Source organism: Haemorhous mexicanus, chromosome 6 (genome assembly GCF_027477595.1).
Source record: "Haemorhous mexicanus isolate bHaeMex1 chromosome 6, bHaeMex1.pri, whole genome shotgun sequence".
NCBI classification, from domain to species: Eukaryota; Metazoa; Chordata; class Aves; order Passeriformes; family Fringillidae; genus Haemorhous; species Haemorhous mexicanus.
This window is the reverse complement of record NC_082346.1, coordinates 40,185,397-40,201,363: the sequence shown is the minus strand read 5'-3', so window position 1 is coordinate 40,201,363 and position 15,967 is coordinate 40,185,397. Positions and strand designations below refer to the sequence as shown.

General features: G+C 36.0%; 1 protein-coding gene across 3 annotated transcripts in view; it reads right to left on the bottom strand.

The window, feature by feature from the left end:
- The window catches only part of NPAS3 (neuronal PAS domain protein 3), a 591,155-nt gene that overhangs the window by 30,637 nt on the left and 544,551 nt on the right, over positions 1-15,967 (bottom strand). For all 3 annotated transcript variants that reach the window (XM_059849891.1, XM_059849892.1, XM_059849893.1), the window contains one exon: positions 183-376. In XM_059849891.1, the coding sequence (XP_059705874.1) occupies positions 183-376 (194 nt within the window). The remainder of the gene's footprint in view (positions 1-182; positions 377-15,967) is intronic.

Below are 15,967 nucleotides of genomic sequence, written 5' to 3'. Positions count from 1 at the left end.
AAATTTACCTTTATCTTCTAAGAATGTAATGAAAATAAAGGTAGCAATGATGAGAGTGAATTCAGTGCTCTCCTACAACACCAGGATGACAAAAGTCAAAAATTTCAAAACTTCCTGCTAAGCCCATGGAACAAAGTACACACTCAACTAAAACAAAGAAGCAAAGGATCTAAAGGCAGTACCTATTTTCACAGTAAATGATATTGAGGTCCATATTCACACGAGTGACAAACATGTGGCAGTCAATCCTGACTTCATTAATTGTAGGAGGTGGCAAAGCATGAGCAACAACAACAAGTCCCATGATTTGGCTGGGCACTGTCCGTCCGTGTGACAGCGACACTCTCAGACGTAACCGGCCTGTTATATGGATCACCTGGAAAACAAAACCAATACAAAATACCAGTGAATCCTGAGTGCAACTGTGACATCAGTTTCTTTTAAAGGATAGCTTTACTGTTCCCTACAGATCCCTTAACACTGCCTAAAATTGTACCGAGTAACTGCCAGTGTCATTGTTAAGCTTATTAATATTGGCTGTCAACATGCCATATATGTCCTCATGGCAAAAAGAGCATAACAGGCAAATGGTTCACATTCATCAAGTAAAAGCCTAAGAACTGCTATGGTGTTGATTTTTGCTGTGGTGTTTGTTACACAAAGAAAGAAAACAACAACAACAACGAAGTAGAGATTCAACTAAAAAGAGAGTGGGATAAAACTTAAATAATGAAGCTGGAAATTAGCAAAGTAACCATTTTATAGTATTTGGAAATTGAATATGACACAAGAAAGATCAGCAGTTTTGAAACATAGTTGATAGTCACCTACACCATGGAAACACTGTTCACTGCCTTGAATTTCTTCTTTGTGGTTGGCAAATTGAGAAGCAACAGCCTACAGGTGATCTGTGAGCTCAGGTGCAGGATGGTCTTTCTGCATCCATAGTAAAACATTTAAAGAGTTGGTAGACATGTAATGCCATTGCCTAGTGCACTAAGCATGTATAGAGAGCTCCGGGGGTGGTGATTTTCTTCCATATGCACAAGATAAACCAGAAGATGCTCAGATCCAATAGCATCCATAAGAAATGCAACCCCCTTCTAAGAATGCTGCCTGAAATAGAAAACTGAATCTCCAGGAAAAGAATTATTCACCACTTCCAGTTTCACTCCTTCAGGAATTTCTGTGTATAAATAAAGGGGTTGTTTTATCCAATAAAATAATATAAATACACCATATTGAAATGAAAATGCAAACTGCAGTTCCTGTTCTCATGGATAAGAAAGGCACAGGACTTGGCAGCTGCCAACTGCCACAGATTTTCATCCTCAGAATGTGGTACAGCATCAACATAAAGAGAACACTTCCAGGACATGAGGGCCCCTTTTTCTGTCATCCCAGACTCCCTACCCAGAGGTCAACAGAGAAGTTGGTTGATTCCTGGGTCACAGGAGGAGGTGACAAAAATGCGGTAATAATTGTACTGATACTCATCTCACAAAGATAGAAGACAAGCCCTTTACTTCTGATCTGAGAATGATAATAGAAAGGGAGAGAGAAGAAAATTTGTCATTTTTAAGATTGCAAACCACAAAGTGCATCCAAATTCAAATCCAATTCATGCTAGTAAATCTGTGATGTAAGACATGAAATTAGTTTCTTTTTTTTTGACCTAATCATTGAAACATCTCCTCTCACCACTATTTCAGATTTCGAGCCCAGCCAGTGTGGTGAATCTGAATGAGGAAAGTGATTAGCTGCTGTGTATGGCCATTTCAGTTACAGCTTTCTGACCACCCATGTTTAAAGTAACTATTGCCTAAACTCACACTTAATGCACCTTTCAAGGGCAAACTATTCTATGAATATTTGAAAAAGTCCCTAAAGGCAAAGATGCAAAAACAGCATTTCAAACCCACTTTAATTATTTCATTTTCTTAAAACCTCATTAACTAATGAAGAAATAGCTAAAAGAAATAGGATTAACTTCACAGGAGGGGCAGTAATAGTATATTTTGCTCCTTCGAGCTAGGCTTGCATATACATCTGCTTTTTATCATTATCAGTCTCTTTATCATGCAGTTTCAGCTTACTGCAAAAGTCAAATCTGTAAATGCTTGGAAAAATGCTGATGGATAACTGGTAAAAATGTGAAAATTTATCTTATCCTGAACGTGCTATGCAAAAGTATAATTTTTCTGTTGTTTTTTCGTAAGAGTCCTTATGCTAATACGTTTGAAGTTGGCATGAGCCCTTCAGGGAATTTTTAAGTTATATCATTTTATATATATATATATATATATATATATATATATATATATATATATATATATATATATATATATATATCTCTCTTTGTATTTTTCTAAACCTTCATGTCATTTGCAGCTAAATTTCAAAATGATTTCTTTTTGAACAACTGTCTATTCAGGCAGTACCTCACTTTTTTTCTGATTCTTTATCTGAAATACACTTCAGAGGTAGTATTGCCCAAGAGAGAGTTCCAAACCTGCTAGGACCACCATATGTTAACATTGTTGAATTTCAAGAAAATTTGCTTCCAGATTCAAATTATATAGCATGTTCCTAATTCCACCATGGATCAAAACATGTTCAGAATTCCCATACGAAGTAAAATTTTAGGGGTCAGCACTCAATTTCCTTCTGATTCTGTACACTGGGAATGTACAGCAAACTACCCATCAGTTCCAGTGCCTGTGTGCCTCTAAAGGATCTGTATTTCCATGCCTGAAATCCCTTTCTATGACAACATTAGTCAAATGCACCAAGTGGGAAAATCTAATTGGTAGTAAAAAACAATTCTAACTGTCATGACCTTGTCTATATTGTGAGTATTGCCACTTTTAGCACTGGTTCATTTGAACTGGGATTAGGGGTGATAGGAATTATAGGGTCAATTATCTCCTGTAGCTAAAATTAATCTCTTTATAATTCAATCCCACAGCACTAGTCTATCATATCCTAAAGCCGTATTATGACTTTAATGAAGCTAAATTGCAACAATAAACTGTTTTATGAAGGACAATACTTGGCTCCAGATGTAAATATATAATAAGAATTTGCCAGGAATTTACTGAAAATAAAAAGTAAACGCAGCTCTTCTGTGCAGTTTCCTTTATAAATTCTTCCTTCTGAAAAGTTAGTCCTAATCAATCTTTAAACTATCTTCTTTCTACTAATGCCATATGAACAGACAGGCACATTTAGATGTCACAGCAAGAGAAGACAGTGATACTGTGTTCTGTCTATTACAAAAAGGTGGGTGAATACTATACTCCTGATCACAGGATCATCAGAAGCTTTGGATGTCAAGAGCTGTACAGATTTCCCCATCATGTCTTCATCTACCTTCTAAATTAAATTGATAACAAGACTCCTTTTTTATGTTGCTGGGGGCTGGACTGGGTTAACTGTCCAGAGATTTCTTTGCTTACAAACTGTTTATTAGTAGGTGTAACTATGATTTTATGATTCACACTATAGAAGCCCAGGGAAATCTTATGGTTGAAGTAAACCATGTGACCTGATTGAGACCAGAATTTTGCTTAGGCTATTTTGATCTATATTATTTTTTGTAGTACAACCTTGGGTAGGCAGGTGGGTGAAGAAAAAGCATTTTACAAATCCAAACTTTTAACACTGAGAAATGAAAATAACACACACACTGTAAAGACGTAATGCTGAAGCAAAACAAATACTGTAAAAATCTTCTGTACTGCTTAATTGCTTTGATTAAAACAAAAAATCTAAATCAACTTTGCCTAACACTCCGATATAGGAAAAAAATTATTTGGCTTTTATTTTTAGCTGATTAGAAAACGGATTTGCAAAATATTGTAAGTACATGTAAACACATGAGTTTATGAGTGTGGGAGTGTTAACAAGCCACACTGGTTGGACAAATATATATTTCTTTTCCCTGCCATATGCTCTCTTTAGTCATCTGTTAGTGATATGCTCTTAGATGTGCTCTACTAATGTCTACTCATTATAAACAAGCACATCACAAAGACCTTGATAAAACCTTCTCTCTGTCAATACTTAAGGAAAAAACACATCTGGAACCTGCTCATCATCCTTTAAAGCTAAATCTCACTTCTGAAGATGGAAATACTTTCTCTGTCAAAAGATATCTTTAAATATTACATCCATTTTTTCACATACATGTGATGTCAGAGTAAGGACATGCATTACCAGAGGCTATAAAAACCTGCAAGCATGAAAAATCTGTGAATTTCACCTTTCAAATGTCTCTGTGTGCTTCAAAACTTAAACTTCAACTTGAAACAAATTTCTAAACTATTTCTTTTGTTCTCTGTGTAAATGATTACGCCAATTTATTGTGTGAGTGAAACCACAGCACTATCAGCTCATTTAATGAGACATTAAAGTTGAAGTCTTAAAATTATTGTGTAGAATAATTTTTTTAGAAAACAATCACATATGAAAACATCAGAATGCATTTAGTGTATGCACCTAGGTATTTAGCTATTTTATAAACAACTCACACACACATTTATTCCCCTTTTACAGAAACAACTGTTTCTGAAACATATATATATATATATATATATATATATATATATATATATACACATATATCCTTCAGAATATATATATATATATATATATATATATATATATATATATATATATATATATATATATATTTGTTTTGGTCTCTCAGAGATGTTATTTTATACTTCCAAAATCAACACCTAAATCTTTAAAACACAATCAATTTAAACTAATGAAATTGGCCAAAGGAATATCTTACAAGCTATACCCATTTTTCTTTCAAAGAGTTCTGTGCTCCTTCATTCACTGATACACATCTATGCATCTCAAAACCCATCTGTGACACCAGTGAGGCAAATGTTTTAGCACTCTGCAAGGTAATGAGTTCCTACATGGTTTCAGGTGATTTCTAAAGGAAGAGTGAGTATTTGGAAGCAGAATTTCCTCTGGACTAAGAGGAAAACAGAGACCAGTGTCACATTGGGAATGTACACAAAGACATCTGAAAGTTTTTGCTTTTCTGACATAAAAATACAACCATGTCTATCAACCTGAACTTCAGTATAGGTTTTTTTATTTACCACACTTCTCGTCTTTCCTGCCCGTGTCACACTGCAAGCACTACAACATTCCTACTTGCTTATATTTTCTCATGGTCAGAAATTGTTTGCTTCTGTGGTTCCACAGCCCCATCCTCCTTGAGATCAAAGCCTGCTCTCCCAGTCTTCATGAAAGCTTTGGGAGAAGACATCATTGGCTTATACTTATCATTCAGCAGTAGTTGGGAACTGAGAAGTGCAGTAAGGCTTTGTGTCTGCAGGTCCTGTAATACTTCCATGTCCCCTTCTCAGACTTACTGCATTTCTACAAGTATTACTAATACTGCATCATTACAGTATTACTAATAGGAGATCCCATGGAGCATGACATTTTGGTGTTGAAAAGGAATGAGCCACTACAACTGTAATATGTTGGATCATCCCACATGTGCAGCAAGTCTGAGATATCCCAAATGCATCCAGCTTGCTCTGCACAGGCCAATCAAGTCTCTATTGTGTACACTTAGCTTAACACACAGAGGACACATTGGGCTTGCCATATGCACTGTACATGATGGGTTTCATCCATCGTACAAAGTTTGTAGATGTATGTTCCTGTTGAATCAATGCTAGATTTGCTATCTCTTTTCATTTATGAAATAACCATTTTATCATTTTCCCTTGTTAACATCAGCCACCTCCAACTCCATAAGCACAATCTATCTTTTCTCTTGGACAACATAACCAAATAACCTGTCTACTTACAGTAATTGTTTTCAACACTTATTTGATTCAAAAATTTGTTACTTCAGTTTTAGCCTTGAAAAAGTGCTTGTATGCTGAAAACCCTGTATATCTGGAATCTTTTTTTCGACTACAGTAGTCCATTTAATAAAGAGCATTGTGTCTACACACCACACTTGTCCTATTATATCAAGTCTGCACCAGAAAAGTAGTACTTAGTGCAGCTGTCTCTGTTACATTCAGAACCATGGTGAATGAAAATAAGACAAGGCAATATAGTCTATGACTCCTGAGAAACAGCTTTGCAGTCAGTCTTGATTGAGTTAGGCAATGAATGCCACGTGAAACCACTGCTCGGGGCTGTGGTCTTGAGCACCCATTCAAAGAATACCAGTCGGATTTCAAGGATGGGGGAACATTATTCCCAACACATACATAGTTTCAAGGTCAATAGCCTCTTTCCCATCTACAAGTACATTTTAAATCCCTTCAAATACACCTGCAAAAGACAGTCTGAAAATGGAAATGGTATTTACATTTAAACAGCATATTTGGTCTCAGGACATATTTTATTGCTAAAAAGTCAATACTAGTTTTTTGGAGACACTTTAGGCTTTTCCCATCTTTCCTCTGTTATCACTCTCTCAAATAATAAGATTCAAAAGCTATTCTACTGCTTAAAATAGTCACAGGCAGAATTTAGGCTAATCCTAAGGGTATTAAAAAAAAAGTATCCTTATGAGACCTCAAACTTATTGGTGCTTAAAGACAAGCATCATGTGAGAAAAAACCCAGTGTGGTAGGCTCAGTTCAAAGCTCTTGCTCAATCCCTAAAATGACCTGAGTAGGATATTATTGGTTGCATATGAGGAATGTTGAGATCAGCAGCAAGCACAACAGCCACAGTCACTTTCATTCAAGTACACTACAGGGAACAGATCTCTTCTGTGCTGAAGTTACTGTTTTGAGCACACATGCAACAAACTGCTTGTTTCTCAGCCTCAGGATGCAGAAGGTTTATCTCCCACTTACCTCTGTCTGGATAATGAACTAAAGAGAAGGGAATTGACACCTTTCTAACTCTCCAAAAAAGAGTGAAGGTAAAACGAGAACATGAGATTGCCCAAGTTACACTGGTAAGGCTGAGGCTATCTTAAGAATACTCTGTGAGAATAATGGAAGACTGTTGTGTGATAAACAACTCCTAAAGCTATCATTCAAAAACCAAACCAAAACAAAAGCATTTTCAAGAGTGCACAAATGCTTTTCAAGAGTTGTCAAATCTTAATAGACTGGGAAATGAACAGAAGATCAGAGGTTCCTCCAGTATTTACGGATCCTTTAGATTAGCATTATTAGATCCTAAATTTATGGCTTTTTCATTCTGCTATATGACACATTTACATTTTTTTTTAAAATTTGGGACACTAGATAAGCAGTTACTCTTCAGTATAACATAGTACAGCATTCTGCGCTGTATATGGGCACATATCTGTCTGTATTGCCATGATGGCTCTCATGTCAGAATTCTGAGGTCCAGTCTTGCACTGGTGTACATTGCAGTAGTAGGTACTGCATGATCAAGTCTGTCCTTTCAAAAGCACATTTGTATTGTAAAATATGTTAATGATAGGACATCTTTTCCTGTGTTGTGATTTTTCATTAATTGCAGTGGATTAGCAAGCTGCTTTTCTCTAAACAAAAGATGTTGTAGAGCTGACACTCCTGAAATCAGCTTTATAATATAAACTCAAGAAATACTGTGTTGAGTTTATGATTACATTTTTTCAGTTCAGCACATTATAATCTTTCAGTTATTTTGCTTTATGTCACTGCAAGGGTTTCCATTTTCATATTATGCCCCTGCAATAAGAATTCCAAACTTTCCACTTTTAAACAGTGTCCCTTAAATATATGCAGTATTATTAATTTAAATTATTAGGTTTAATTTTAATACCTTTGAACCTTTAATAGATGTCTTATTAACAACTCTATCAACACTGTATTGTCTTTTCATAATGCAAAAGTTAAAAGTATTTGAAGATCAACATTAAAAAAATGGAAAAAGAAAAGAAATGAAATGAAATAAACACACAGCAACCTGAAAAAGTAGCCATAAAAATTGGGTTTATAACTGAATACTTTTTGAAGTAATTGGCACAAAGACTGTTCTAGTGCAGATTGCTGCAAGAGCGCTCTTGGCAAGAACATCATAAGCACTAGCAAAACTTTAATATGCTCAAACAGCCAAATACAAACTGACACCAGGAACCCATGTGTGGCAACAAACAGGAAAAAAATCGAGTATCTCAATTTAATACAAACCTACATACAAAGGGATCAATTTTTACAATTCGTGGTTTAGCATACAATACAGCTGTCCTCAGAGTGAATATAGAGTAGCTATACATAAGAAATTAGAATTATCAATTCGAGGGAATTTCTCAAGAGTCCTTTTGATATGTAATACAGCAAATATAATGACTTAGAAACCAGACATCAATGCATTAAATGAGATCAGGTTGAGATCTATTTAGAAAAGACAGGTTTAAGCTGGAAAAAGAATCTCTTTGATATGACCTCCAGAGCAGACCATTTGCAGAAGGATTCAATATGAGCAGATTTACCCTTGCATATCTGTTTGCTTCACAGCTGCTTTAAAATATAAACTCTAAAATTTTTAATATTGAGTTACTGCAAAATTAAGTCCATGTAGTAAAAAAGATTAAGAACCTGGGATTTTCTTGCACTTCTTGTAAATGTTATAATGGATTTTGTTGAACTTGGAGGAAAAAGTGAAACATAGTTAATTTAAAACTGAGCTAACATAATTAACTTATTTATAAATGATTTCTTATAAAATCTGGCCACTGCTGGTCAAGTTAGAAATCTGAAATGTCTCAGAATTTTCAGTAGTCTGCATCCCTAATTTGTGGTCAATACTTATTTAACCCTGAAACTCGAAAGATCAGTTCACTTTAACAGATTTGCCACTTCAAATCCCTTGGTGTTCAAATATGTTGCATTTTTTTTCTTCATAGAATGTTTGAAGTTCCCTTTAAAAATAATGCCTTGAGGATATTTTTTCCTTAATACTGTTTTAAAAAAGTTGAAAGCATTTAGCTATTGAAGTGTGCAGGGCTCCAGTAAAGGAATAGTTGTCCCTGCCCATGAGCAAACTCTCTTGAAATTCACTATTCCAAAATTCTGTTGCTTTTGCCAGCAGTGAAATTCAAACCTAAAAAAGGACTTCTGTTGCATTGATTCCAATGCAGTTTATCAGAATACTGGGAGATGGGTGAAAATGGCTGCATCATTCTGCAACAGAAAAGGGGAAAATGTTGTTTAAAAAAGTTAGTTTCAGCTCTGTATGTTAGGGCAACCAAATCTTGTTGCACTAAATACAGCTAAAAATAAGTACACTTCAGATGTAGTTTATTTCTTTCTTTCTTTGCAGGAAGAAATAAAGAGATTCTTTTAGTTTTTTTTTTTTTTCCTACTGTTTTGTTTGATGTAGTTCTTAGCAGCCCAACAATTACCTTAGGTGATTCTCTGCAAGGACTTGATAAGTGAGAAAGGACTAGATAAAACAAAATATCTGATATTAATGTATTTTCCCACACGCGGAGAAAAAGATATAGAAAATGCTGGTGTCTGTAAAGACAGAAATGGATTCCCCAAGTCAACCTTGATTAAGACAGGAATGTTTATGTTCTGCTCAAGCTCTCCACCTGTGGTTGCAGCCCCAGAGCTCATTCTGAAGTTAATAAAAAAAATTACATTTACTCTTCCTACTTTTGTGGCTAAATGGGTAGAAAGAGCTGACTTTTGCACATAGTAAAGCAGGGACACACAATGGAGAGGGCTGAGGACTATTTGAATGCTTTTAATGCTAAGGCTTCTCTGCTTATGCTAATGGTGTCTGGTGCATGCTTCCACAGCAAAAAGCAATTGTTTTGTTTATTTTAATGCTTGGATGCTTTCCCCTAGCATGGACCAATTTTTTTCTGGCTGTATACAGCACACAAGGTCTACCCAAAGATCTTGGGCAACAGAATGTGTGGGCTTTCCTGCAGAATACCACAACTGCGACAAAAGAAAAAGTGGAGATAGGCAAAAGAGATTAGTTTCCATACTTATTAATATGCTTTCACTTTTCTCACATCAATTACACATTTGAATCCAAATGAAAAATTTTCAGTATAAAGGGGAAAATAGACAGTAAGGATTATCAGCTGATATTGTAAAAATTATGACTGCAATGTTCAGAAAAGCTCCTGCAGGTGAATAGGAACGCTTCCACATCCAGATGATGAAAAGGAATGATCATAAGAGGGGAGGCAAAATTATTCTGGCATGTCTGCCAAGATCCAAAGTCAGTAGTTCGCTGACTGCTCTCAGTGTTAATTTGAACAGTTTTAAATACACTTCACATGGTCCTGATAAAGAAAGTAGCATTGAAACTGCAAACCCGAAGCTCAAAATGGCTTTACAGAGACTTGGACTGCAGGAGAAGGCTGGGGCACAGCATGACAGCCCTTCCAGAGGAGCAGCCACATGTACTGACTGTCATTAGCAGACAGAGTCCATCCATACAAGGGATGAGATTTCTCTTTGAAGAAAAAACTTTTATCCACTTGGAGATGGATGGTCTTTGCAAAGCTCTGACCTTCTCCTTGACAACTACAAATGGACCACTATCTATGATTTGTTTCTATAATCCACTTAATGCAGCAAGCTAGATTATAGATAGCAATTTATTTGTAAAAATCATAATAAACCACCATTGTTTTAAATGCTAAACATGGATAAATGGGGAGGAAAAACTGATGAGACAAGGTTCGTGTTCTTGAATCTACACCAAAGAATTATGGCAGACTCTTGCTTTATCTGCATTGGAATCAATTTAGTAATTTTTAATTCACTGATTTTCTGTTGTTTGCTTAACATTTATTAATTGATTGTCATTCTCATGCAATTAATTCAAAAGTTGGCAAGTTTAACATGCAAAGATTAATTTTCTTTTACTAACCCACCACTCAGAACACTTTTTTTGGAAAAACAGGTTACCAAGAAATTACCTCTACATCAATCATATTTATAAATGAAATACAGTAGGGGTGTTTCATGCCATCTGTCAATCCACACTGAACTTTTCCTTATAATTGGCTAAGTTTTTCTATGTAATTCAATAAAACAACCAGAAAAAAATAGGACAGCTCTGTCTTTCACACACTTCAGTCCTAACCAAAAGTCAGCTTGAACACCTAGGACTTCTCTCTGCAAGGCTGGGAATCTCTCATTTAAGAGAATGAATCTCAGGTCACACAGAAATAAATGGTATGCCTACCCCATCATCCAGTGGTCACAGGATCTGCATCTTTACAACAACCTACAGGTTGCTGAGCTTCAAGTGCTTCTCATCTGGAATGAGAGCCAATCACTTGCCCTTCATGTCACACTCATTTATGGTGGATGAAATGTTTATTCAGGAGGGAGTAGAGATAATGAGCAAGGTTTCTTTGCTCTTAGTTACCAGGGGCTATTCACAAGATTTTGGACTCACTCGCTGTGTTCCTCATTGAAACACAAACCAGCAGAGGGAAAGGAAAAATAGCATTCCCTACTCTCATTATTTTATTATGGCTTTCACCATACTTGGTGTTTAACTGAAAGCCCCAGCTTCTGTGTCTTTTTTTGCTCTCTGTGCCACTTAGGCTGCTGCTGTAAAGTGGACAAATTGACAAAATAGACTTTTTTATAGAGAGAGGCAAGGAATATGTCTTAGACAACAAATATCTTTGTAGCCTATATAAGAGTAGAATGGACTCGAGCATTTTGATCTCAAAATGAGGATTTAATATCTCTCACAGACTGCACAAAGGTTCAGAAAAATATGCAGTGAGGTGCGAGAAGACACACAGAATGAATTCAGCACACAATGCAGACTGTGAGATACATGAGTGTGCAAGCTGTGATGCATGGAAGTGCTGCAGGGCTTGTAGGAACCCAACCCAGACATTTATTTATTTTTGCAGAGAAAATAAAATGTGAGCTTTCTTCTCTCTCCTGTAATGTTGGTAAGAATGCTCTGTGGAAGAAAACTAATCTTTTCTGCATTTGAACTGAAATCTGAATTTAGCTCTTTGTGTAGCAACTGAGAGTAGACCATATATGCACAGTCATCTGTTCTTTAATCTTATGTGTATCCCACTGGTTTAGTGGGACTAGATCTATGGTCTACTTGTAAAATAAGACTTGAAATGATCTAAAAGAGTGTGAAAAATGTGCACAATATTTAACAAATCAAGGTCAGTGGGTTTCCTACAGAAAACTGGTGTGAAAACCTTAGAACAGCATCTTTTAGATGGATTTTAAAACTTTCCTATGGAAATTTTTACCAAGTACATTAATTCTCTGTTAAAATCTGTGGAATCATTAATATCTTGTTAGCCCGGCAGAACTTTTCAGTAAAGAAACAGAAATAAGCTGGAAACATATGTAAATTTTGAAGATTTGTGTACACTTTGACCTGGTGAGTCATTAGTAGCTCACTGCACATCCATCTACACCCCTGTGAAATTCAGTGGTGCCTGGTATTGCTTAGACCATGTAAAACAGCTCAGGATTTGGCTTATTATCCTGTTAAAGTCACTTCTATTATAATTTCTCTGCCTTCATCTACTTATGCGGAGCACCTTCCTTAAATGGCAGGTGAAATCCCCAGGACACCTGATACAAACATGTACTTTGGATAATTGACTGTCTGGTTTAACAGCTAAATTTAAAGCAAGCCAGGGCTATGGCACTGTATATTTTGTTGGATACATTTTCTGGCTTTGTGGGGTATCCACTGCATGATTTGATAAAAACTGAGGCTAAATGAACCCTACAATTTGTATTCCTACGGGCACAAGTTTATTGGCTTGGTTTTTTTTTTCCTTGGCTCTGTCTGTAAGGTTCATTACTTACAGTTACTGCAGAATCAATTTGAAATGGCCAAAATCAGTGATGGAATTTATAGCACAATAAATGTACTGCCATACAAGTGCTGCTACACATGAAAGGGCTTCGGAATATTTTCAGCAATCCTTCTACACAGCAGAGTGTTCTGTTTTTATCAATTTAACAGAATCACCACAGGTATATTCTAAGAGGTGTAATCCTGACAGCTACACAGCAGATTTTCTCTGAGGCAGATATTTTTACAGGAAAACAATATTATTGATAAAATCTTAGCATATCAGAACACAAAAAGGAAACTGCACACATCTTTTTTTTTCTCCACAACAGGCATTTGCAGTTCCATTTCACTCACACAAAAAACTGCCCTGAACCAGAAAGAGTTTATGAAGGAAACATTTTCACTCTCCTTGAGATATATATTAATTAATTATCAGCACTATGGCTTGTGGAAAATGTGGAGGGCATTTGTAGCTAAAACATAAAGTATAGCATCAGCAGTTCCCTGTTTCCAAAGTCTATAAAGATTTACATTTCTACTTAGTACATTTTTCTTTCCAAGTGTCTCTATTATAGACATCTCATATTTTACATCATTTTAAAGCACAGAAAGTTTTAACTTTAGAATGATGCATTGTGCAAAAAAGACAGAAAAGACAGATGGCAGGCTGTCCTCCCCAAAACTCAATTTCATAATATGCATGTGATTGCTAATAGGCAGGCACTAAAAAACAATTTTCCTTGACGGAGAAGAGCTGATAAATTGTCAACATAAACTTTGTCTCTGGTTGCTCCAGTGATCTAAAGCTCTTCTGTGAGCTTTGTACCAAAAAAGTCTGCATCTTCCAACCATATAAAAATTTATGAATGCATATGATTATAAAGTGACTGAAAACAATCCATAATGTATATTTGGGTATTAAGAATCAGCTCCTTGCTTCTTCAGGAAAAGCTGTGTCCAGTGCCCCATTCCTAACCCTGGACATCTGACTGTGGGAGATCCAGGCTGGACCCAGAGATGCCCTGTGAGCTGAGTGAAACTGGGCTCTGCATTTAGCTGTCTCCTAAGCATGATGCTACGTCTAGTGCTGGACTGAATGAACCAACATAGTCTTTGTAACAATGCAAAGGGTCACAAGAACTGAAGGCCGCTGATTATTAGGAAGAAATTATTTCTGAGCACTTCAGCAAGGAGAAATGAATGAAAAATCTAATGAGATAACAATTCCCAAGAAGAGAAATATTTATCTAATACCTCAGACCTTCCAAAATATGTCAAAAGTGAAAGGGACCACTGAGGTCACCTGATAAAAATGAGCATTCTGCTCTTGCATGACAAATTCTTGGGGAAAATGTTCAAACTATTTGTGCACAGAATGAGGCTTGCTTACATTGGTAGTGAAGAGTTCATTTCAGATGTAAATATTTCACTGTAACTGGTATCTACTAATTTTGATGTTTAAAAGGCTCATCACTATTAAATATTTTCATGCCTTTAAGAATTCAGATCCTATTTCTGAGAATAACTGAGAAGCAGCAACGCAACAGCAGATGAGCTGTGACTGTTATGTTATCAATATATTTGCCTGGAACAAAATGATGTGATGATCCCACCACATATTTAATTGCAAAATTTCCTTGAGTTTGATTGTGAAAAGACTGAAACATTCTAAGCAGGTTTTTCGTGCCACACAGAGGGGACTTGCACTATTTGCAAGTATGTGACCAACTTTGTAAAATGAAGCCATGGGAAGAACCCATATTTCTAGAACTTCCTTTAGATGGTGGTAATACTGTCAGTTTTGAAAGGCACCAGCCTTGCATCCTATTGTTTTAATTTTATGCAGTGTATATTACTCTATAAATGTCCCTAAAACAAGCAAGCAAACAAACAAATCAGTAGAAAAAGAACAGACGTCAAACTTTAGAAATATTGTCAAATATTAGGAGGATACACTCTTTCCCATGCATGCTTGGATAGAGTGACTGGTGTGCTATATCGTTTGATTTAGGATGGAAAAACATACAAAGACAGGAATTATAACTGAATAAGTCTGTAAAATAAAGGGGCATGGGAGGGTCTAACGTGGTATCAGAAATAAAAGTGGAAAACCTTGTTTACCACTGATGAGACAGACCTTGTCTGTGCCCTTTCAATAGCAAGCTCTTTACACAGCAATGAGCATAAGAAGTTCAGAGAGAATAAAATACTTATCCATAAAAATTAAAATAAAACTTGTAACTCTCCTCAGGGTAACCTCTTCAGAGCTCAGACTTCTTTATGCAATTTATATAAATTTTCTGTAGAGCCTCCAATCTGAAGTTTTTAAGAAAATTACCACCTCTTGTAATACACTTAGTATTTTCATTTGTTTGCAGTATTTTTTACAAATTTTAAGTAATGGAGAAAATTAGGATAATTGTGCTCTCCACGCTTATTCTCAGATACTGATAATTTTCCTTTAAGAAGGCACAAAATTCTTGGTTCTAAGGAGGAACAGACAAAAAATATGGCAGTGAAAATTAAAATTTCTTATTTCATGCTGCTTAGAGGTGCATTAAGGTATATAAGCTTTAGGGTCAGTATAAGCCTTGCTCAGCTTTCTTTAAAAGCATTGGGAGTAATAAAGACTTCCATTTTATCTTCAGTGAAATAATACTGCTGAAATATCACCTCATTTTTGATGTCAGCAGTGATTTCTTTTTACCTCCATGATGTCAAATGGGAATTATTACTATTAGAACGACAGCTTCCTAATGATGCTGTAAAAAGGAGGAACTGAAACTCTTTCCACTAAACATCTATATTCTGCTTTCTCCACAGGGTGAAGCAGATGGGCTCAACCACACACCATTCCTCAGGCAAATCAGGAGGCATGCTCAAACACTAAGGAACAGAAACAGCTTAAACATCCAGAAACATAGGCAATAATGGCTCTCTTCGTTATATAGTGGTGAATATGCACTCCGAGGGGTAGAGAAAAAGGACATTTATTCTACAGCAGCCCTCTCTGGGAAACATGCTCTGAAACACTCATGATCAGTTTTCTGTTCTAGATGGTAAAAATGGCACATCAGTGTCCAGATCACTATGCAGGAGTCATTGCCCCAGGTAAAGCGAGGGAATGAAAGCCTCATGTGATGGCTCCTGTTCAACTATTGGCTTCATGTATGGCACA